Source organism: Falco rusticolus, chromosome 3 (genome assembly GCF_015220075.1).
Source record: "Falco rusticolus isolate bFalRus1 chromosome 3, bFalRus1.pri, whole genome shotgun sequence".
Taxonomy (NCBI): domain Eukaryota; kingdom Metazoa; phylum Chordata; class Aves; order Falconiformes; family Falconidae; genus Falco; species Falco rusticolus.
The window spans coordinates 114,014,184-114,038,500 of record NC_051189.1 but is presented as its reverse complement, the minus strand read 5'-3'; the positions used below and the strand labels follow the sequence as shown (position 1 = coordinate 114,038,500).

The window sequence follows — 24,317 nt, the reverse complement described above, 5'->3', positions numbered from 1 at the left end:
ACCGGCAGCGGCGCGGGGACTTTGCATCACCCAGCCCTTCCCCTCCCGATGGCTCTGCAGGGTCGGCACAACAGGTTCCCCCCGTTTGTTCCCCCTCGAGTCACCAGGGCTCCGGCAAAGGATGCTGGCAGGCACGACGCTGCCTTCGCACCCCTGGACCCACCGCCCAGCACCGCGGGGACGGGGAAGCCCCAGCGGCAGCTGCTGCGCCGGCCCCAGTGCCTGGTGGAAGTGAGTTGGGCTCCCAGTCAACGCAGCGCTGTGTGTGAGGCCTCCACATCCCAGAACCCGGGGTTATGGGCACGGACCTGCACAGGAAAAGACAAGAGACAGGTTTTGAGAAAAATCACGTTGGAGACACCCAACAGCTGCCTGGAGATCCAGCCACCAGTGCAGCCATGGGAGAAGCACTGATAAACTCGCCTGGAAGGACGGGGAACCCCGGGTGGAAGACATTGCTCAGATTTTGTGAGCGAAGTGTCACCCCAGGACACCTGCGAGGATCCCCCAACACCAGCACAGGAGACACAGCAAGAATTTCAAGTGATCATGTTTATTTACCCTCAAAATGCTTTATACCGACACCCCCCCATGCACCCCCCCCCCCAAAAAAAAACTTTTTCCCTGAGAACGCTCCACAGAAGGGGCTGTTCTTCCACACAGTGTTCAAACAGGAGCTTGAGCAGCACCTGGAGCCAGACAAGCTCCTGCTCCCTGTGGCGCGGGTGAGCAGAGCACAGGAGCGGCTGCTCCCACCCGGGGGAGCTCACGCCTCGGGAAGGAGCCAGGATCCAGCTACAAAGAGCTCCTGCTTCGGGAGGAAAGGGCTGGAAATGCACAAAGTCTTGCACTGCAGCACCAAAATCCTCAGGGATTGGCTCACATCAGCTCCACGTTCTCTTTAGACCTGAAGAAGAGATAAAAAAAAAAAATAATCCAGCCTGAATGAAGAGCACTTTGACTCTGCATTGCTCCAGCTTTCACCCGTGTTAAGGAATTCCCTGCCACAGTGAGATTTTGGCTAGTTCAGGCCTGGCCTCAGCCCCATATCCGCAGGATTCATCCAACAGTCTCCAAAGAAAGGAGTCATCACGGACCAGGCTGCACTCACTTCAAGAGGGCTGGTGTGGTGCACCTTATCTCACCACCACTCTGCCCTGCAAATACGCTGCCCAATTAAAAAAAATTGCTAATGAAGTCAATCGTTCCCACCTGCAAAGCCCTGCACAGGCTAGATGATAGGTCCGGCCACTTCTAGCACAGGCGCAGTAAGCCCAAACTGTCCTTTGTCCTCCAGGACTGGAGACCCCAACTCGAAAGACTGAATGCTTGGCAATTACCCACAAAGGGTGCTCATGGGCTCCGTGTCACGGCCTCCCCCACGACTTGGGCCCTAAGGAGAGCAAACCAAATCCTTCCACGGGCAACTGGGACTCTTTTAAGTTCTTTGCTTTTTCTAGTAAGGGAATAATTCCTGAAAAAAAGAGCCACAGGTAAGTGTCTGCACGCCAGGAATCGGTGTGTCAGATTCAGCTAAAGTAAACCCCAGCCTGCAAATCTTCATGGCACCTCTGCTCTCCGTGCCCAACATTTACCTGTTCTCTTGCTGGGAGGGGAGGTTCCACTCCCACCCCAGCCCTCCCGAAAGAACAAGGCCAGCACAGACTGTCTTCCAACTGGCCCCTCTCAGAGCAGGGCTGTACCAGCAAAGAGGCTGAGACCAGTCTGAATGTTAATTTTCCTCCTTTTTTGACCACAAGATCGGTATTCAGATCTGATGGGAAAGGGATCTGGAGGGCCAGGCTACAGAGCTCTGCCAAAAATGCTACATTCTTACCTCGGGTCTATTCGGCAGGCAGGGCATCAGCTGAGCAAGCTCTGAAACACCAAGCAACCCTGGAAGACATTGCAAGACCCCCCCAACATCAGCAGCAGGCTGCAGACCCAGAAGTACCCATCACTGACACACCCGCCCTAAAACCACCCTAAAATTCCTGAAAATTTATAGGAAGGGCGAGTGACAGCAGCAGGCAAAAGAGGCCCAGCAGTCAAAGACCTTCCCGTTGCTCTTGCATGTTGTTGGAGACCTGTAGCTACTGCAGGGAGCCACAGCTCTTGGATCAACACGCGGTCACCACCGAGCTCACCTGGCAATGCCCGTTACAGCTGCGGGCAGCAGACGGAGCGAGCAGCCAACTGTCTGCTGGCTTTGGATCAGCCTGGATTCCCAGTTCTGCCACTAGCCAGGCCCAGCGACAGTGGAGAGACCCCATAACCCACCCGCACATGATCTCGACAGCAAGAATTAAGGGGAGTTGGCAGTTTTTAATGACTGCAGCGGTACCTGTAACAGGCCCTGCCAGAGGGTGAGCCTTGGCTGCGGGGCCCAATGCCCAGCACCAGCCTGCAGAGGGCCCAGGGCGCCTGGGCTGGGCTCCGTGCTGGCACTGCCTGCTAGCCAAGGGCCAGGAGCTGCTGGTCGGGCTCGGGCCGAGGGAGGCTGTGCAGCCAACCCAGCTCCCAGCGTGCGGGAGACACCAGAGCCCGGCTCACGCATCTCACCTTCCCGGTGCTCCCAAGCCGAGGCCGCCATCAGCCGTCCCCCGCACCGGGCTCACCGCCGTGCCAAGGTGCTGCGGGGAGAACACAGCCTTGAGCTTTGGGTGACAAAAAAAAGCATCTCACACCAACCCAACCGCCACGACACCCGCCCCCTCCCACCTCCGCAAGCACCGGCTCGGGCCCCAGCAGCAGCTACTGGGGCAGCCGCCCTCCCCCGGCCCCAGCCCCCCGCCCAGGGCCGTGTAGTTTCCTGCAATGTTGCCGGACAGTTACGGAGAATCAAACTGAGCGGCGACCGTCAAGGAAAAACTCCTCGCTCTCGGCTCCTTTTTGACTGCATCTGCCACAGCACCGAGACAGACGCAGCTTCGACAGGGCCGGCCAGGCCCGCGCCCCCCCCGCCCAGCAGCCCCCCTCCGAGGCTCACCCGCGGCGGGCCCGGCCCGGCGGAGGGAGCAAGGCCCTTCCCGGCACATCGGAGCGCCGCCCGGCGGGGCGGCCCGCGGGGGGCAACGCAGGATGCCGATGCGGGGGGGGGGGGGGGCAGTGCGGCGAGAGAGCCCCGGGGAGGGCGGATGGCGGCGGATGGGTCCCACACTCCCCGACCCTGAGGCCCCGCGGCCGCCATCGCAGTGAGAGGCGGGCGGGCCCCCGCGGCGGCGCTTTATAGGGCGGCAGCGCGGGCGCCGATTGGCTGCTGGGGCCGGGCCCTCCCGCAGAGCCTTCTGGGAGCTGTGGTTCGCGCCACCTGCCGCCACCGCGCCCCCCGCGCCGCGCCGCGCCGTGCCCTAACACGCGGTGCCCTAACAAACACGCCGTGCCATAATGCGCCATGCCATCCCGCCCTGTGCCATCACAGCTCGTGCCTTGCCATGCCATCCCACCCCATGCCATCCCATCCCATCTCACCCCATCCCATCCCGTGCCATCCCATCTCACCCCATCCCATCCCGTGCCATCCCATCCCGTGCCATCCCGTCCCATCCCATCCTGTCCCATGCCATCCCGTGCCATGCCATGCCATGCCATCCCATCCCCCTCCCCAAAGGATAATCGCTCCCACCTCATCCGACAGCAGCAGGGAGGGTGGGGAAATCCCACCCCCAAGCCACAAGACCATGATTTGCTCTGGAGCTGGGCTGCGCACCGCCCCCCCCCCCCAAAAAAAAAAAAAAAAAAGAAAAAAAAAGAATCTCTGGTCTGTGCAGCACAAAGAATTTCCCTCTCCTCCTCCTCGCCAGGTGTGTGTCAGGGGTTGCTCTTACAACAGGTGAAGGCAGCGGCCACCTTTTCCCCACTCCTTCCTCTGTTTTGGAAGGCAGGGGGAACACCCCACCCTCGGGGAATGGAAGGAAAGTTTCTTGGAAACAGAAGTCTTACCTGCCAAAACAGCACCTCTGCCTGGCTCCTGGCTTGTGATCCATAATCGGTGGAAAGGATTTGAAAGGAGAGCACCTGCCGGCTGGGTGGAAGGGGCTGCTGACATGCCTGCAGGCAACTGATGCTGAAGCCACAGCCACCCTGAGAAACCAGGCTGAAAAGCCCAAGACTGCGTCCTACCCCTGAGCCCTGAAGAAAGTGCAAAAAGGACGAGGGAGAACAATAGTTAGTTTTTAATCTCTTCTGAGCAAAATGCACAGATGAAAAAATTTACAGAGCTCGGCAATCAGCCTTTCAAGCTGGTCACCCCACCACAAACATGCCGGATTACCAATAAAATGAGCCCAGCACCCATTTAAAGCAGAGCTCTGGAAATGAGCCCCAAACCCTGCATGGCCAAGCTCTTCTGAAGACAGCTCTCTGCAAGCGGGTGGGGACAGGTTATAAGCAGCTGGTTCCGTCCTCCACCTCCTGCATGGATCTCGCAGCTGCTCAGCCAAGTCACGAGGCATTCCCTGGGCAGCCCAGATTCTCCTTGGCACAGCAACTTGTGCAAAGTGAACCTAGAAATCTCCCTGTCAAATCTTAGGGCAGGCCAGAAACTGGGAGCTCTCTGCAGCAAAAAAAACCCCACCCAAACAAACCCTCCCCCAAAATTCAAACCTTGGTAAAAATCAAGCGTTTGGGAAGAGAATCTTCCAAATGCTAAACTGGAAGAATAGCCAAAATGCTCCACTGAAAAGCAACGGATGGTCAGCAGACCTCAGCCCACCAGAAGATGAACGGAGATCCACGGAAGAGCAGAGAAAATCCCACTGTACGTCTGTGGTCAGCGAAGCCCTGATCAAACCTGCCGCTATGGCTGGGAGCTTCCCATCAGCCCCTTCCGCAGCGCGGGATGCTGAGCAAACGCTGGAAGAGGCTGCAATTCCGACCACCAGAGAGGTGGGAGCAGACAACCCACAGGGATGTGCTCTGTGGAAAACTCAGAGGAAAAGCAAGTATGAATTAGTGATCCAGGTGGGTTGCTGTGCCTGCGGTTCCTCAGGATCCCATGCATGGGATCCACATACAGCTCAATCTGTATTGCCTCAACCGCCTTATCTACCATTGCTTTGGCCCTGGAAATTTTACAGCAGAAGCAGCATGATATCATCTGAGAAAAATGGAGCGTGTGCCAAGCAGCACCCCAAAACCTTCTCACAAAACTGACTGCACTCGGTAAAACCGTTTTCTTTTTCCAAAAGTAGCAGTATACTGCATTTAAAATTCATACCCTATCCTGCCACTGAGTTAATTTCATGTCTAAGCAAATCCCAAGTTAAATCCAGAAACTGGTGTATCCGGTATGCTTTACAAGATACACTGGGAGATAGCGAGGTTGGAAGGTAAAAATTCCTCTCAGATCTTGTTTAGCAGAAGCTGGGGATTAGCAAACCAGTAATAAGAAACTGAGTACACAAAGATCAGAGGCAAACATCTCCGTTCCTTAAAAGGGATTCAGAGAAATACCTAAGGGTGTTTGGTACTCCTTGGTGTGCGGGATGTGAACCTGCCTCCTGAAACTGGTCCAAGTAACAGGAATTTTCCCTAGTCAGACACACAGAGAAAACATCATTGCCGGCCCCCGTCAGATTCCTCCACCCACACATGGGGCTGCGCTGGTACTGACCCACATTTGCTAAATAAATGGTTTCAGGCTCCTCATCCCATTGGAAGCCAGTCAGAATCTCTCACAGGCCACCCCCAATGCTTACTGTCAAGCTTTTAATTAAACAGATGTTAATGGCAACAGGCCACCCCCCAGCTTTGCAGCTTATGCTTTGGAAATCACCACTTCATGCCCAACAGGAGTAACGCCCACGTCTTTCCAGCTCTGCAGTTGGCTAAACATTTTTCAGTCTGTGTAACTCAAATGGTAATCCCGGAGTCCCTGCAACTTAGAGTAATCTAAGTTGGATCATCGCATCTTCATCAAGCAACGCAGTAAGAATGTTTGAGTCATTTTTGTAATTACTAGTAAACGTTGCGTGCTGAAAGGCGGAATACTTCATAACCTCAGTTGCAGATTTTGATGCAATTTTCAAGAATTACATAATCCCAGTGAGCGGTGATATCATCTGCCTTGGATTTCTTGCCTTTAGCACATAAAGATAAAAGCAGAATTTACCTTACTACACGGAGTCCTTGTCTTTCATCTTGTGTTACACTAAGTGGTAATTAATCAGGGCTTTTCCTGTAGCCATCCATGACAAACAAAATCCCACACTCTGTTTAACTTGGATTCCAAAACACAAACCCTACAAGATCCAGGTGACTGGCTGTTTTGTAGCTCCATACGAAAGTCTCTCTGTGCTTCAGATGCTGCAATAAAGGCCGGGAGCTGAAAATGAACATTAAGATGAATAAATAAGTGATACACAGAAAAAAGTGCGGAGAGATTAATAGCTCAACAGAACACTGGCTGGGATTCTCACAACAACCCCAAAAGGCTGGCTCACACATCACGGGAACATGGCCCAAAGCGTCATGTCAACCTCTCTCCTAAAAGGAAACGCGTGAGCTATTTTAAGCTCCACAGCACCAGTAAACAGGCTTCAGCAAGCAGTCTTTGCTGGCCTCTGCGCTCCCAAATTGTTCTCACATAAGGGCCCATGGGTCTGTGTACACACCACTCTCCTAGAAACTAGGGGGTTACGATGGATCGGGCTGATCATTACCAATTTTCTTTCCACCACAAAAACAAAACCAGAGAGCAAAATGCTTTTGCCACACAGCTGCTGTCGGTGTGGGGTGCTGCTCTGTGATACCTGCTCCACTGTCCTTTAGAGACAAGACTTGGATACGGCTGATCCATGCGGTAGGAAATATTACACAGGACAGTGATGCTGGCCAGCCTTAGCATAGCAGCGTAAATTATAGCGATAAAGTTAAGTGTGGCTTCAGGTCACCTCTCGTAGTAAATTAGCACTATAAAAAAATTTGGGGGGGGATAGGGAAGGCAGGTCCAAAAGGGGAATGAAGGGCGCACAGGGCACCACTGTTGCAGCACAGTAACAGAATGATCTAGAAAGTGTTTAACAGCAGAACATACCCCCTTCCCCTATTCTTTATGTCATCTCTGAAACACCAGTCTATTGAACAGGCACTTTCCAAGGAGAGGGGCATCATCTGCGCTGGCTGGCTACATCAGTAGAAAAAAAGCGCTCTGCTCTCTTCCACTTCTCTGCTGCCTCTGAAACATGACCAGCACACACAGGGAACACTCACTGCCTTAAATTCAGAGTAACTGAAGGTTAGGGAACTGTTAACAGCCCACAGCCCAGTCAGATGCGCAGCAGGAGGAAAAAATTCACAGCAAATGAGAATGCAGGGGTCCAGTAGTCCTCTAGTTGCACTTGTTCAGAAACATGCTAACTCCAGTATATGTCACCATTCCCCACACATTCGCAGTGCGTTTACCATTGCAGTTGAAAAGAAGACCACAGACTGACAAGTATATCATAATTATGGACACAAACAAAGGTGTAGTAGAAGTAGGTTTTATGAAAGTATTTAAATTTTGTGGCAAATCTCTGCATCAACATGGGCAGGGAGGCAACTAAATGCTTTGCAGTAGCAATTTCAGTTACCAAACTATTTCTTGGATAGACATTTATTACAGGTAGTTTATCTGTTTCTATTTCTCAAAGAGTTTAAGGCACAAAAGCCTGAAAAGGGCTTATAACATGTACATAAGTGCTATTATTTTCGCTTTCACCTCTAATGCAACATAATATTAGCTTAAATATATTGCTTGTCCATCCAGCTTATACAACATCCAGTAGAAAACTGCTTTCCACGTTAGCAACAATTTGTTGCACAATATATCAATTAGATTGCTCTGACCCGTTTTTGCTGCAAGATCTTCAGTTTCACCGTATTCACTCTGACAGGACAGTGGAAGACACTATGAAATATCAACATCTTAATGAGACCATCAAGGTGTGTCCGCAACGAAAAAAGGCATGATACACAAAATAACATTTAAACAAGGTTGCTGGTAAAAGTATTTTAAACTGCTTGACTGATGGGGAATTATTTCCTCGTACACAGGTGGAAAAGCAAGCCAAATGTGCGAGAGATCAGGTAGAAGGCATCAGTCTGTAGCAGTTTTGTAACGCTCCTTTCTGTCTTTACTGTCCAAAATGCTGTTCAGGTAGATTGCTTAAGAACACCGAGCTATAAAATTGCTAGCTCAAGATCACAGCTCAGGTTAAACTGAACTTAAGCTTTCATCTACACGGTTCTTCCCTGTACTCAAGTTACAGCAACCTTAAGCAGTCACTAGAAAGCTTTTGAGACATTTTTGTGTATTCAACAATGATTTTTTTAAAAAAAAACACATTCATGAGAGTTGGATCAAATGACTGAAGACAGTTAAATGGGCAGCAAAACAGAAAGATGGGCAGGAACCAAAATGCAAAGGGTAATTTTACTTAAAAGACCAACTGTTTTATTGTACGTTGGAGTAGAGTCTTTCCCCTGTGCCATCTCGTTGAAAGTTTATAAATTACAATTCCCAATAAGTATTAAGAGTTCATTTCAAGACAAAAGGAATAAAACTGCTGCAGTTCTAACTTTCACCATGAATAAAAGTTACCATGATGCTCCTACGATACTCATTCTGTACAGGGAAGGCCACAGTCCTCCTGTACTTCGAGTAACAGACCAGGGTGCAGAAAGGGCCACCCCTCACTACTGCAGGATCCAGGTGCAGCATAACAGTCCGGAGCGCACTGGCGGGCTTGTCACACAGACACAGCACCTCAGCAACGAGGCTATAACACGGCTGGAATCTCTGACGAGACAGTGTCCAAAGGCTGCCAATGACAGTCCATCAAGGCATCATAGAGCTCTTCACTCTGTTCCATAAACTGTTTATTTGCTTCATGGACGTCTAACTGAGGCGTTGGATCTAAAGGAGGAAAGACAGAGAAACAGGTCACATACCAAATGTTTTGGGAAAAAACCCACACCCTGTAAACATGTTAGTTCTATTAAAACAAATGGGGGAGGTCACAAAACATTCCCAGCACTTGCCCAATCATGAACCTGACTAGATCAGCCCTGCTAAATCTTTCTGCAATGGGATAAGAAATAACTACATCCAAATACGTCCCTCTTTCCAGTGGTGATTGCCCCCATAGTAGAGTCAACAGAGAGAACGCATACCTGCACCTCGCAGCCCAGTGTAGCCACTTAAACTGCCAAAGAAGGTGGGTTGGCACTAAGGCACCGGACTGCAAAGTGGAGGAGCGGAGGCGCAGGCACACGTTCCGTTCTGCTCCCTCCACTACAGGGTCAGAGTGGATGGCTGAGGACGGTAGCGTCTTACGCTGCTGCAACAAGAGTCACCAGAGCTCGTCTGCCAAAGCCTCGAACATCTCAAAGCATTTCACAGTTAGTAACCAAAGAAGTGCCAGCAACACCCAGTGAATTACGTATGAACATGTCCCCTACTTTACAGTTGAAAGAAATGTTTGTAAAGCAGTTTGGAGCTGGATAGCAACCCAGCGGGTACAATTCTGCTGCTACCAACGCACGCTTAACATTTCACAATAATTGACTCATCGTATTCCCCAAACCACTTGTAGGATGTGGTTTGGCTCAACTAACACCGCCCACAATCTAATAGCGCAGGTTATCAGAGTAGCACAATCACATAGGTTAGTTAGTAAGCAGCTATTGGAGTGCAAAGCAATTAGCTGACTGAATGGAAAAACTACAAAACACATCAGGAATAAAATGCTTGTAAACGTGTCCGGTTTTAGCTTTATCATGCTGTAATACATCACAGGAGAACAGAATTAAGAAAAAGGAATGACACACTGGCAATAAGTTATTTCAGTTTCCTATAAATTCCAACATATTAATTTAATCAATGAGAAAAAGACACCCCAGAGATACTCTAAGTATAGTACGGGTCTGTTAGTTTCAGACGAAGAAAAGCTCTCCTGTAATGCTTTTAAAAGCCATTAAGGGTTTTCTCACTGACATCATTACTGATACCTACAGATCCTGTAAAGAATCCAGCTGCTTTCTGCTGTTACCATTTTAATTTTAAAATTTTTGATGATATGAGTTTTTTTTTTTTAAAGAGAAGGACAAGATATACTGCATAGTGCATATTCCACTCCAGACAGAAATTTGGAACTGCTAGGACAAAATTAATTTTTCTTGCAGTAATAAATGAAAACTGCTTCTATGTATATCTAAAACCTCAATATGGTTTAGCAGTTCATTTCAAGCAATGGCTGCTAAAGCAAATATTGTATCAGTGTGCTAACATATTATTTATTTTTTTAAACTAAAAGCACAGTGAAATATCCTGGGCTCCAAATTCCAAGATTTTACAGAAAAACGGAATATCCACATTGGTTTTGTGGTACACCAAAAAAGTACTAAAAAAAAGGATAAAAGTTTTGCACACTATAGAAGATTAAAATCTCAATGCTAGTGAAGTCAATTAGTTTCAGTCCTCACAAGGTTCAGACTAGGGACACCAACTGCACAATAAGGATGCAATTGTGCTAGGTGATATGATAGTGACCCACAAATTTTCTCAGACCTCAGATTTACTCAAAGATAAAGGTATACTATACATGGAAATTAAGGGTCAATTTGAGAAAGAATATCTCTAATCAGAACAGACAGACAACTTAGATTAGAATTCAAGAAACGTACCTTCCAATGCATCCTCACCAACTTCTTCATATGTCTGCAAGGGAAAACAAAACCCTTAGGTGAGCAGATATTTATCTTTCCTTTTACGAACATCACTTGTTGATTACTGCTGTCATATACTGACTTTTGTATCTGACTGATTACAACAGAATTCTTCACACACAAGCCCTGTGTTCCACTCCCAACAGACTCCATGGGGGAGATCCCACACTAAACTTCTAACAGAGGCAGCATTTCTTGAAATTCCTGTGGTGAAGCTGGGTGGCTGTCTTGATCTCTTCTATTCTCCAAAACAAGGCTTACGAAGGATCCCAGCAGGCAGTCTTTCTACTGCCTGTCCAACTGCCCTTATCAGGAGAACCCTTCTACTATGACAACTATCTTAAGAGACCCCTTGTGTCCTCCAGACCTTTTCACCCCTCCAGTCCCGGCAATATCCCCACATAAGGCAACAGTATGTGCCAGGGTCCGCTGAACAGTTTTGCTTCCTCATCAAGTAGCTGTATTAAGACCCCAGAGCTTGAAGATAAAATGTGCCCATCACTGTTCTGTAAGCTATATCGTGTTTCTGTGCTAACAGATCACTGAAGAGTGAGTACATCGTGCTGTCCTACCTGCATTGTGCTCTGCGTGTATCCATACTGGGGGTAGCTGTAGCTGTAACTGCCTGTGTTCTGGTCATAGCCCCACTGGGCATAGTAGTTGTGATATTGTTGGTAATATTGGTTATAATTATAGTTGTACATCTGATTGTACTCCATTGGTTTCACACGATTACTTAAAAAAATAAAGCAGGAATAAGTTGCAAATAATGCAGAACAATTATGAAAAAAAGCACTGAAATAGCTTAAGATACAACATGGTAGATAGACAAGGCTTAGTCTAACATGCAAATTTCAGTCTTTAAAATGTATTTGCTATTTACTGCAGCAGTATTTATCATTTGCATACATTTGCAGAAAGAAAGAAGTGGTTTAAATTTAATGCCCTTTCCTGTATTCATACTCATCTTCATTAACAAACACTGCTTTCATTCTCTAGGAGTTAATTTAGTATCACTTTCTGGCTTTGGGAAGAGAAGAGTTCAGGACTATGAGCCTCAGTTTAGAACAATCCTGAACCATGATCCAGATTCTTGGGTCCCTTTTTCCTTCTGGATGAAGGTAAGTACTCTTTAGCCTCCTGAGACAAGGTACTGAGTCTTGCTTTACATGAAGAGTTAAAGACTTAGAGCCTTGCAAAATAACTGGTGTTTTCTTTAGTAAGAATGAACAAAAACCTCTCCCTTCTGCCACTATCACAGAGAAGCCTAAGCAATGACTCATTGTTCTCATTTTCATTGAATTGGGTGGTCTTCAATGCACATAGTTGGAAAAGCTCAAGAAGTAAAAAGGACTACAAGTAATTAAAAAACCATAAACTTAAATAGCCTGTGAGCCGACTAAAATTCCCAAGTGGCAGCATTCCCAAGGAACTAGGAGTCCCACCTGATTATCAAGATCTGAAATAATGAGATGACAAATATTGTTTGAAAATGAAAATGTCACACATAAAGCTATGTCTAATGATGAAATCAGTGAGAAGTAGGAAGAGGGAAACAATCTTCTCACCACAATACACCCCTTTTTCTGCTTTTCTCTTCCTTATCCCCCCAAGACTTCTGAGGTCACTGAAAATCTAAATATTATTCAAATAGGGAGCAATTACTATTATTCGTATTACCCTAGTGCTACGAGCCCCAAGTCAGACCAGGATCTCATTGTATCAGGTTCTGAACAAACACAGAAAAAAAAGTTAATCCCTGCCCCAAAAGACTTATATTTAGTAGACATTATAATAGAATTAGCAAGGTAATTGAGCTTTGCTATCCAGAAATCAATAAGCAGATTTAGACTATTTCAATTTAATGCAAAGGAATATATACTTTAAAAATAATCATATTTAAATACAGTGTGTGTACATGTGTGTGTATTTAATAATGTATATACAGTTAAAAACAATGTAAAATTCTTAGTCTTGATCTAATGTTGTAATTTTTTTGAATTTCTGTACATTCTGATACTCTAGCTACTTTAGTATATTTGTGGGTATTCACTTTGTGATGGAAACATCCAAGAAATGTACCCAAACCACTAAAAGACATTTAAAAATACATGGGATTTACATCACAGTGCTGTTACATAAATGTTCGGCTGCTCTTATACTCACGCTTTTGGTATAGCCACACTCAAGCGTACAGGTTTAGAGCCCAACCCCACAGCTCCTTGACACTCTGTCAGCGCTCTTTTCTGTTCCAGTTCATCCGTGAATTTCACGAACCCGTAACCTCTGCAGAGATACAGAATAACTCATATCAAACATAACCAAAAGAGCCATGCCACTTTTCAAAAAAACGTTTACAGTTAAGTCAGAATTGTTTTTGAAAAACACAGCAGATGAAACACTTTTGCTAGGGCTGTCCCTGCTTTTAGTAGAGATTAAATGATTCTGCCTTCCCGTTGCTTTTGCAAAATGCTTGAAACTGTATGTCTAAGCTTTGGTAGTACTTTCAAGGGCTTGATGAAATTAAAGTAATTCTTTGTGCCGGTGGATTCTGAGGAACTGGAAGTGAACTAACACAAGACACGTCAAAATGCATGAACAAACAGTAGTAAAGCCTCAAATCTATACCGGGAGGATACAGATAATCTAAACAGTTGCAAGTCAGCACAGGATTGACAAGACATAGGCGTTGTTTATATTTAAAACTGCCCCACTGTGAAGGAAAAAAAGCCATTGCTTTTCTGTAGGATTGATTGAGATACACTTTCCAATCAAGTCCCTTTTTCAACAGGAGAATATTCAAAGAGGCTTTCTGTTACTCCTAACAATGGCACGGCCCCATCAGCATTCCCAAAAGTGGACCTGAAAAGGAGCTCTTAACATCAAGTTAAAGCTTGCTCTGACAGCACACAGCCAGCAACCCCTCGACTGCAGCAATCCTGCACTGTGGTGCTAGCAGTATTGTACGGCAGCCAGACCAAAAACATTAATTCCCCTCCAAACCCAAAGGTCCTTGGCGTGGGATTCTGATGCTGTAGTGAGTCAGAAGCAATGCAACAGCATCCAAGAGGGCAGTGCCAGGATCCCAAGATGGGATGGGCCACCTCACACAGCAGAAAGATCAAAGACTTAGGTGTGGGAGGGAAAGAGGAATCCATCTAGGCGAAGGAAGGAGTTTGGGAGGGAAAGGGCTTGTCTACCTGGGGAAAAGAACGAGCTGTAAGCAAGGGTGTAAATTTACAGCATATTTTCTGTTCTGTGGGAACTCTTAAACACCATGTAACACACTATTTTGAAAGCGGCATCACCTAGTACTCACAGTGGGTCCACACTGGAAGTTATTGCAGAGCAGTCTGTGCCCCATAAAATGCTGTATCTTGCATAGCAAACTATACACACAAGTCCAAATACCTATTTTTATACATGTATGCATGTATGTACATGTACTCCTCACACACAGACCAACTGGACAATTAAGCAAGAGCCAAACTCTGCATGGGTACACATTCTATTTAACTTGCCCTCTGCAAAAGGACTGTGGCAAATTAAACCGGTGCAAGTCAACTTTTAAGTTAGTTTAAGTCAGTTTTAGGTGTTCACACACAAAAGCGTGTAAGTTTCTAAGCTGCTAAAGACTCCTGCAGCCTTTCAGATGGGACCAGAAGTGTGCAAATGAAACCGGGAAGATTGGCAGTTCCAAAACAGAAACGGACTGATAAAGAGTTGGATGGTGTGGACAGGAATAGATGCTGGGTGCACAAGGGAGACAGTGATTCTTCCAAATTTTCCACTTAAATTTTTTCCACACCAACGGCTAAACCAGATTTTATTACAGAATAAAACCCACCAAGAAATAATTTCTTTGTGGCCAGGACCTCCCTGGCAGACATTCTGTCCTGTCCTTGCAGTCAGGAGACGCCCCCCAGCCTGCACCCTCAGCAGAAAGCAAAGAAGCAGGCACAGCACTACAGCATCAGGCTCCAAGTTCCTGTCTTGCCTAGACAAGAGGTGCTGGGAGGTGGCCTTCTTGATCTAGCAGCTCTGGCTGGAAGGGCCAGGGCTTCACTAGGCACGTCCACAGGCCCTGGGTTCCTCTCTCACATCACACCAACACCTGCAGTTGCCTCAGCCTTGAGTAACAGCACAAGTCACAACAAAGCCCATGGCAGCAACACACTGGCACTGCTAGGGGAGACAGCTGTGCTCTACCCAGCAATAGGACTTTGAAGTCCCTGCTCCTTCCCCACTTCCAAAGCTACCACAGATTCTTTTTCCCCGAGGTCTGCACTTACAAGCAGTTCCCAAAGCCCAACTAATGGCCCAACAGGCGTCACTCGACACCTATTTTACAGGCAGAGATGGAAGCAGGTGCAGCAAAACAAGAACTGCTGAGTTTACACCTCTGAGGAGGAGATGGCATCAGGAGCCCACCCTGGCAGTGTGAGTCTCAGGTGAGGTGGCAGTAACAGCACGAGCACTTAAGTCAGAGAGTGAGCAGCTCTACAAGAGGTTCAGGTTGCACACGAAGAACTTCATTACTAGGGGCGTAGTGCAGCTTCAGGACAGGCTGCCCAGACAGGCTGTACTATCTCCATCCTGTGAGGTTTTCCAGGCTACACAATTCATGGCTGACCTGATCTAGGATTGGCAACAGTCCTGCTCAGAGTTGGAAGTTGGACCAGAGACCTCCAGAAGTTCCTTCAGACCAACTTGTCTAAGACTGAGAAACCTTATGTGAGAAAGAAGGGAGAGCTATAGCCATGTTCTAAGTCTTGTCAAAACATTCTCATAGGTATTACATCAGGATATTGTGTTTCATTGAAGTCGTGTTCTGTTCTGAAAACCAGGATGCTCACCAACTGGTCCCTCTTCTAGGAAAATAGTTTCATTTTCTGCTATTTAGAAAATGTTTTAATAACGTTAAGAAATCTGACTTTTTGACACCTGTTTTTGGCAAGACGTTTCCAGTAAAGATAAACAAGGTGGCTACTAAGTACCTGACAATGAATCATAGCGTTGTTTGCCCTACCCTATTTGAAACAAAAACCTGTAAAGGTTTCACAGGAATACACACTCAATAACCTAAAGACTGAAAGAGTGCAATTCCATTTGAAAGTCCAGAAGACAGTGTTTCAAGATTACTTGGGCATTTTTCAGCATTTTCAGAAATGCAATAATGTACTGCCAACACACGAAGGGCATCAAACTGACAGAGGAGTGACAATACACTGTGGAGACTATCAAAGCCTACTGTAGACTGAATGTCCAAGACATTGTATTTTAAGATTACTAAAATCTAAGCTGATGGAACTATTAATTTTTCCCCTTGCCGCATTGTATCTTTCCTGTTGCTGCATGTAAAGTGAAAGAAACGAACAAATAAAGAAGATTACTTACTTGGATACCCCTGCCTGGTCCAAAACAACTTTTCCACCTCTACACGATGGATAGACTTTAACAAAAAATTCATATAACATGCCATCATCCACATCAGGAGTCAGGTCTCCCACAAAAAGTGAATATTCTGGACTAAAGAAATCAAAATAAAATATCTTAAGCACAATCATACAAAAAAAAGGCACACTGAGTGACAGCTAACATTTGACTTCAGAGAAAAGTGACATTAAAAGACCATTTAATGGACACTTTAACATGTTGCCAGTTAAGTTGCTTAGGTGACTAAAATTTTTATTGGCACAGCTTTTTCAAGTTAATTCAACCAGCACAACCAATCTACTCAATACTGCTTTTTATCAAATATAGATAATTTAATTGCTTAGTTCTCACAGGGTATCTCTGGATTTCTAACATGGCAAGAAAACATTAATGTCTCATTTATAGATTTTCTATTTCCAATATATTGATCTTAAATTATAATAAAGAAATTAGATAACTTTGATGCTACAAAATTTAAATACCTGAAAAGAGACTCCTGACAAATCTGCTGTGCTACACCAAAGGCAAAGCATACAACTGACAGGCAGTTTACGTTATCCTGCTTCTGCTAAAGACTGGCAGTGATGTGCTTGTGGGTTTACAGATTTTGAATACTCTTTGAAAGGCAACTGATAAAGAGACATTAAGCAGGCAAAACTAATATTAAATATTGAGCATTTACCTGTTATCGGGCTGTTTTCCATATGTTGCATAATTCAATTTAAATCGCTTTGCCTGAAACAAGGCAAAAATGAATCCATACATTCAAATATTCTCATATGAATCCAAACAATTAGGAAAAAATACAATAAGCTGATTTTACACAACTTTCTTAACGTTGACAGATGTTCAATGCTGTCAAGCCAGCCAGCTAAGATATCAAGGACAACATTTTACTTGATGTCAGTACAGTTGTAACAATGAAAATCAGCAAAGAACCTGCACCAAGTGGTTTTGCCTATCTTTACTTCAACAGTTTATAAAGCTAGCTAGAGACAAGTGAACCTTATATAGCATCCAATTTTTTTGTCTTTAAGGAAAACAAAACAGAGATACTAACAACAAATATTAAAGGAATTCTAATTTTAAGGTCTTAAAAGGAAATGACCACACAGACCATTGGACATTTGTGATTTACACAAATACTGGCAGACCAGAATCTGCCGCACGGGAAAATAGAATCAATCCCTGAGTCTGGAAGTATGGCTAAACACTTTGCTCTGGATGATTTGCTCATTTACTAAGATCCAAAATTAAGGTGTTTTTGAAAGAACTACCTGTCATTGGACACTGGAGGCCTCCCTAAACTTTGCACCTCATTTTATTTTTTAAACAAACAGGAAAGGAAAATAGAATAGGCTTTTCCCAGGAAAGCAAGCCTACTGTGAGTCCACGATCTAGAGATCAGGACATTTGTTTAGTATAGTGGAGAGCCTACTGTGCTCCTGTACCTATGATGTATTTTCTTCCCTCAAAGATAGCGTAAATAATTATTGGAAAATAAAGCAAAGACTTAACTCTAGGCTATAAACATGCTCCTTGCATGCTTGCATTCACTGGTGCACAGTGGTACACAACTCTCTGCGAACCATTTACAAGCTAACACAAAATTTAGATTCCACTCTGAAGCACTTTCAACTTTTTTTGGATCCCAATCTTCACTGCAATATTTTAGATTTAAAATCAATGAGACACTTGAAAGTACTTCCACTCAAATGGGAACTGGGGACACTTAATTCTGTAAAACAGCGACAGCAACAGCACCATGGCTCTCTGTTATTCCTTTGGCTGATTTGGTATACAAAAATAAATCAAAGAGCGAGCCACACTCAGTTTTCTGTAAACAAGAGATAAAGTATCTAAATGCAAGAGATGAGCTGGACAGTTGCCTGCTGACTGCACTGATTTAGGCTGCCTACACTGGATCTCTGTCTGACATCTGCAATTCTCTCTATGAGTTCATATAAATTATCCCTCCATACAACACTGCATTTTGAATTAAACCATGGATAAAGACAGGTATTCCCGAAACTAAACTTAAATTATTATATTAGTCCTTGCAAGAGCTCCTCTATTTGTTTCTCTAGTGACTGTAGAAGGCACCTAGGAAGATGAGCTTCCCTTAATCACAGGCTCCAATTTACATGTTAAACAGGACAGGTGAAACAGACACCTCTAGGCCTCTCATCTACCCCCTTCAATGGGGAACACCATCCTCAATTCTGAAATTCCCCATTTCCTCCTCAGGGTATTAACTACACTGAAACAGGCATCAGTTTACCTTACTATATCACACCGTAACTGAGGTGATTCTAGAGCTGCTTTATGAACCAGTCATCCTAGCTACTGCAGCCAACTTCTGCGGGTACAACGGACAGCTGTGTCAGCCATCCCATTTTAATCCACTACACATTCGAGTCAACATCCTAAAATTAGCCTCTATGACTATTCCTCCTCTTCTTCCTAACCACCTAGCTTTTATGTATCTGAGACATTTGTTATGTATGGCCATTATACAATGGTCTAGCTCCTTCTGCACTGTAAATACGTTTAAATAACTTTTGTTTGCTAAAGGCCAGGAATAATGCAAGGCTTAGAAGTCATGTTTGTCTTGCAAATCAAAGTTACTCAAAACTCAGTGTGAATTTGCAAGTTCAGCTTGTACATATGTAACAACATACACACTGTAACAAATTAATATGGAACTACAAACGGAGAGAGACAGGAAGACTGTGGTAGGTACACTCAATCTATGTTTTGCTTGTTCTTCTCTGGTTTCCTATTAATCCAAATTTGGTAATAGTAGAAATGCTTAGAAATAAAAAAACACACCAAAACATTTTTATGCCTTGATTTTATCCAGACATTCACATGGAAATTAGTGGGTTTTTTCAACAATTATCTGAGCAAGAACATTAATAGTTTTATGTTCATTACTTTGAAGACAAGAAGAATCCCAGTTTGCTAACCATTGAATTTGTCTGTAATCATTCAAAATACAGGTTTAATACTATCTATTCCTTCCCAGTTTAGGTTCTCAACTGGCTGATTTCATTTACTTACCGGTGTAGCACCAGGAAGCGGTTTTCCATTGATTTTGTGTAAACATTTCTCTGCAGTAGCTAGATCTGCAAATTCTACAAAGCAATAGCCTGCTGGAATTCTGAACACAGAACACAGGAGAGGAGACAGAAAGATTTCAGATTTAAAACACATTTGAGGAGGAATATTCTATTTTTAGATGACTGGTAGGAAATTTGCTATAGTTGCAATACTTTGAACAATTTCTTTTTCAAAGTATAAACATTAGCTACCAAAAAGAAGATAGCAAAGTAATCCTGGATCTCAAGTGAAGTGATAGCCCCTACTTACCATTAAGTCATGTCAACATAAGCACATGGAAAATAGTTTTGCTCACAGTTAAGTTTACTTCCTACTTTCGTTGACTATAAATTTCCCCACCCAAGTTTAAACAATTGAAATCTCAAATTATAACATATACAAGAATATAAAATGACTTTATTCTGTATACAGTCGCTCATTTTATTCCAAATGAACTCAAAAGGTTCTCATATTGCTCTTCCTAAGTCAGACTTCCCACCTCTGCCATCATCACATAGCTGCACTAGTGCAATGAACAACACGGACTAGTCACTGAAGCCTTTAGCCCAGGAGGTGTAATTCCCAGAGGGACTATATGGCATACATATGCCACTCCGAGTAAGTGCTGAAGCACTGCAGGATGAGGGCCAAACCTTGGTTTGTTGATGGGGAGGTTGAAGAGCCAGCAATTCTGCTCTCCATTGCTAGCATCAATATACCCATATTGTTGGCAGCAATGGTGAAAAGCTCAAAGGGAAAAACCACTCCAGTATGGACAGGATCACAGCGATGCCATGCAGAGGGCAAACGGCTCAATCCAAATGCACTGGTAGAACAAACTGAGAACAAGCATAAACAGTTACCCTGTCAACCTGTTTCGAATGATTTTTACGCTCAGTACAAGCTCTCCCATGGTGGCAAAGGCTCTTGAAACAAAGTTTTCATCCATATATGGCTCCAGCTATAAAAGCAAAAAAAAAAAAAAGTTAGACCAGGGCATCTACAAAAAGGAGAATATATGTGTCAATGTCACCCTAAGCAGTTAAAACATTATTGAGAAGTATTTTACCCTTACACTTCAAAAAGAAGACTCATTTAAGAGGGTCGATGCCACTCAAAACCAGCAGGCATGCATGAACCAGGCTCAACAGTCTGCAAAGTGGAACCCAAGAGACAGCATGAATTTCAGAGAACAGGGAGCTTTCACAGAAGGACAAAAGCCACTCAGAAACATACAGCAACAAACTGAGCGTTCACTACATGGAGCAGGGGATAAGGAGATGGCAGGCTCCTTCTCTATTTGCAAATGGAGGCTGGGCCAGCGCTATCGGCATGGCATAGCCCAGGGTGCTATGACTAATGGGCAGTATGTGGCAGGTAACGCAGCCCCCACCGAGCTGGGGTAGGGGTTTGCAGAGCTGTGCCTACCTCGCATAACCACGCAGGTATGCTGGGCAGCACTGGGAGGGGAGACTTCTAATCACATCCCGCCATAGCTCTGCGTTTTGTACTGCAGGTGGGTGCACTGACCGTGTCTATGTCACAGGTGAGAGGGTCATGTCAGAGTGTGTGTGAAGTGCAGGGCAGTGGTACTGTGAGAGTGAACACGCTGGAGAGCAGGTGTCTGTATGGTGTAAGGGACTGGAAAGTATGAAATGGCACTGCAATTCGGATCAAATATATGATGAAGGGACCGAGGGAAAAGGATGCCTCTCTGCGTAAGAGAAAGTGGAGGGAACTGATTGTAATTAAGGTTTTGTGCAAAAAACCATACTGATGGGGAGCACCACATACGACAGGTAACATGGGGCCAGGGTGTGGGGGAAACATATATAGCTCCATATATGTAAGTATATATACCTGTGTAAGACAGATGACCTCATGGTAACTGACAGCCCCCAGGCATGTTTGTGTGTCTGTCAGGTACCAGGTGGCTCCATCACTTGTGTGCATGACAGAACGTGCAGTATCTGATAGTGGGTGACCATACTGCACTTGCATGTGTGAGTGTAAAGCAGAAATGACTCCGTTACATGTGCCAAAAGCAGGAGGCAGCACTACGCCGTACAGACATGCCATGCAGAGGGTGATCCTGTGGGGTGTGTGTACAGGAAAGCCAGACCCATAAAGGCAACAGGTGACTGTTTGGGTCTGTATGTGTGTGTCTCAATGAGCCGCAACCTGCATGTGAGAGAGGTGACTGAAAAAAGATGGCCTTGTGATGGAGAGGTGGTAGATAACCCTTTGTGTGGGTAAAAGAAACTCCAGGGAGTCCGCTTGTGTGAGTGGCAGGCAGTGGAAGACTCCCTAATGTGTCAGTCTTCATGCACAGTACAATGGCAAACCTGGCGTGCACGAGTGTGTGTGTGAGAGGGAAGCACCCAGCAGGATCCTCAGCGATATGCTGGGTTGTGTGTACACACGCAAATGTGAGAGACTGTGGAAGACTACAGGGCGAGCAGTACTCTACAATATGCTGGTGTGAGTCTGTAAGAACGGGTCTGGAGAAAGATGCATGTGCAAGTAACAGGCAAAGTGAAAACTCTGATACACAGAGGTAACTGTATGTGCATATCTGTACGTATACGCAGGTGTACACAAGCATGGGGCAGGCAGCAAAGACACTACAATACAGCGTGCATGAATGTGTGTGTACAACAGCAAGCGGTGAGGGACACAGGTGCATGAGTATGAGGGTGTCTGCAGTGTGTGTGAAGGGAAGACAACAAGGGACAAGTGGGGTGCGTACTGCCATGTGAATGTGCCTACAGCATGCACGTGAGCAAGCAGCAAGAGACAACCTAGGGTGAAGAAGCATCTGAGTGTGCTGCCAGGTGCACATGTAGGCAGGAATGAGGGAAATACTAGAGTGCGTCAGTGCTTATGAGTGTGTGTCCATGCAGGAGAGTGCAAATCTGTGTCAGCATGTCAGCGTACCCACAGGTGTGCGTGTGTGTGGGGCAGGCAGTGAGGGATACTCTTGGACAGGTGCACATAAGCATGCGAGTGCCTACAAGCGTGAGCACAAGCGTGTGAGCCTAGCAGCACAAGCATGAGTGCGAGCATGTGAGTGTGTAAGTGCCTTAAAGTGTGTGACCATAAGCATGTAAGTACCTACAAGCAGCATGCTACATTCAGCATATAAACGCGAGAAGCATGCAAGCGTACAGGCTTGTGAGTACATGAAGGAGCGTGTAAGTGCCTAATAGAGCCTGAGCGCAAAAGCCTGAGAACATGTCAGTGCCCACGAGCGTGGCTGCCCACCAGAGCGAGCGCAGGTGGCATGGGGCACTGGTGGGAGTGCCATGAGTGTGTCTGTGACCATGGCTGCGGGCAGGCCACCAGGGTCACTCTGGTGTGTGTGTGTCTGTACCTGTGAGTGTGCAACTGCTCACAAATGTGTCCGCCAGGCTGGGGTTAGTGTCTCTGTGTGCTTGTGTGTCAGCCTGCGTGAGCCTGCCAGCGTGCACAGGAGAGCGTGTGTGCGAGTGTCAGTTAGTTCGGGAGTTTATGTGTGTGTCAGGGTCTGTGAGGCTGTGTCAGTGCACGGGGGTGTTGGTGCGCGGGTGTCAGTCAGTGTGAGGGTGTCAGTCAGCCAGTTAGTTGGTCGGTGCGAGGGTGTCAGGCAGGCAGGCAGTCGGTTGGTGAGAGGGTGTCAGTCAGTGAGGGTGTCAGTCAGTCAGGTCGGTGTGAGGGTGTCAGTCAACTTGAGGGTTTCTGAGTGAGGGTGTCAGTCAGTGTGAGGGTATGAGGCAGTCAGCTGGTGTGAGGGTGTCAGTCGGTGGGTGTGAGGGTGTCAGGGTGAGAGAGTCAGTCAGTCAGTGGGTGTCAGGGTGAGGGTGTCAGTTAGTAGGTGTGAGGGTGTCAGTCAGTGTGAGGGAGTCAGTCAGTCAGTTGGTAGGTGTGAGGGTGTCAGTCAGTCGGACAGGGTGAGGGTGTCAGTCAGGGTGAGGGTGTCAGTCGGACGGTGCGAGGGTGCCTGGGTGAGGGTGTCAGTCGGTGCGAGGGTGACAGTCGGTCAGGACGGTCAGTGCGCCCCTGCCCGCGGTGCCCCCGGGCCCGGCCGCTGCCCTCCCGCCTCCCGCCTGCCAGGCCGCCCCGCTGCCCGCCTCACAAAGCCCCGCGCGGGTCCCGGCCGGACACTCACGTCCCCCATCCACAGGCTGGCGGCCATGCTGCTCCCGCAGGCCCCGGGGCGGGTTCAGCGGGGCCGCGACTTTCGCCTCCCGGCTCGGCCCCGCCGCTGCCGCCGCCGGCGCCGCCTCACGCCGAGCCCGCGGCCCGCTCCGTCGCCGCGCTGCCCCGCCGCCTCCTCCGCGGCGCCCGGCGGGCGGAGAGAGCGGCGCCCCCGCCGCCACGGGCGCCCCGGCCCGCGGCAGCGCCCCCTGCCGGCAGGAGGAGCGGCAGCGGCCCGGCGCCGGGGTGGGGGGTGCGCAAGATGGAGGCGGGCGTGAGGAGGGGAGGGAGGGGGCTTTGGGGCGCGGGGAGGTGCTTGGCGGGGCCGTGAGGAGGCCTGAGGTGAGGGGAAGGCCTGGGTGAAGGGGGCGGGCTGGGGGGTGCCTGGGGCCGGGAGGAGGAGGAGGAGGGGGCCGAGGGACTATGGCGGGGCAGGCCTGTGGCTGGGTGAGGCCGGCCGCGCCAGCAGGGCAGGTCAGGCCCGGGGGAGGCGTCGGCGGGGGCTGGGGGGCCGGAGAGCGGCCCTGGGGCCGGGGCCGGGGGCTGGGGTGGCGGGGCAGGGCCGGCATGGCGCCCCACGGGCTCCATCGGGCCCGGCGCTGGGGTCCCCGTTAGCGCCTCTGCTCCTGGAGCCGCAGCGTGCCCGAGGGTCTCGGCTCTTCCAGAAAACGGGCAGCGAGTTTCCAGCCCCTCTAATGGGGCAAGAAAATGGGGCTCTTGCGTTCTCCAAAGTTACATGTGCGAGAAGACAAATACAACAAACCCCACGTTCCCTAATTAAAAGATTCTTGGGTTTTCTGAGGCGGGGGTTGAATTTGTTTTAGCACTCCAAGCTGACAACCCAGGCCCCCACACATCATGGGATTGCCTTAAAAAAATCATGAGGCTTTTAA

At 47.2% G+C, this 24,317-nt stretch overlaps 1 protein-coding gene and 4 non-coding genes across 7 annotated transcripts; all 5 read right to left on the bottom strand.

Annotated features, from left to right (window-relative positions):
- Positions 1-537: 537 nt before the first annotated feature.
- On the bottom strand, positions 538-23,569 carry LOC119144759 (tRNA selenocysteine 1 associated protein 1). 3 transcript variants are annotated; one of them, XM_037380510.1, is made up of 14 exons: positions 23,396-23,569; positions 20,112-20,209; positions 19,210-19,309; positions 16,829-16,881; positions 16,108-16,239; positions 12,877-12,996; positions 11,283-11,445; positions 10,669-10,702; positions 4,705-8,899; positions 3,943-4,131; positions 2,563-2,633; positions 1,838-1,896; positions 1,213-1,474; positions 538-907 (listed from the first exon to the last, which is right to left on the bottom strand). In XM_037380510.1, exons 1-9 carry the CDS (start codon positions 23,420-23,422, stop codon positions 8,763-8,765), a joined length of 864 nt encoding a protein of 287 aa, XP_037236407.1. In that variant the 5' UTR covers positions 23,423-23,569; the 3' UTR covers positions 538-907; positions 1,213-1,474; positions 1,838-1,896; positions 2,563-2,633; positions 3,943-4,131; positions 4,705-8,762. The 3 variants fall into 3 exon arrangements, with proteins under 3 accessions (XP_037236407.1, XP_037236408.1, XP_037236409.1); XM_037380511.1 differs by lacking the exons at positions 538-907; positions 1,213-1,474; positions 1,838-1,896; positions 2,563-2,633; positions 3,943-4,131 and adding an exon at positions 20,324-20,400 and having other exon boundaries at positions 7,469-8,899; XM_037380512.1 differs by lacking the exons at positions 538-907; positions 1,213-1,474; positions 1,838-1,896; positions 2,563-2,633; positions 3,943-4,131 and adding an exon at positions 9,157-9,323 and having other exon boundaries at positions 8,807-8,899.
- Positions 1,031-1,101, bottom strand: LOC119145706. Its single transcript, XR_005103512.1, has one exon. It is a non-coding gene; the product is annotated as a small nucleolar RNA SNORD99 (small nucleolar RNA).
- On the bottom strand, positions 1,682-1,799 carry LOC119145698. The gene has a single exon (XR_005103504.1). It is a non-coding gene; the product is annotated as a small nucleolar RNA SNORA61 (small nucleolar RNA).
- Positions 2,001-2,131, bottom strand: LOC119145697. Its single transcript, XR_005103503.1, has one exon. It is a non-coding gene; the product is annotated as a small nucleolar RNA SNORA44 (small nucleolar RNA).
- On the bottom strand, positions 2,801-2,945 carry LOC119145693. Its single transcript, XR_005103500.1, has one exon. It is a non-coding gene; the product is annotated as a small nucleolar RNA SNORA16B/SNORA16A family (small nucleolar RNA).
- Positions 23,570-24,317: the final 748 nt, after the last annotated feature.

Bases quoted from the DNA above. Each gene is read 5' to 3' on its own strand.
- LOC119144759 (XM_037380510.1), bottom strand. From the start codon at position 23,422: ATGGCCGCCAGCCTGTGGATGGGGGAC. The intron at 16,882-19,209 runs GTAAGTAAATGA...GCCTTGTTTCAG, and splicing joins CGCTTCCTGGTGCTACACCG to GCAAAGCGATTTAAATTGAA. The intron at 8,900-10,668 runs GTACGTTTCTTG...TTCCTCCTTTAG, and splicing joins TGGTGAGGATGCATTGGAAG to ATCCAACGCCTCAGTTAGAC.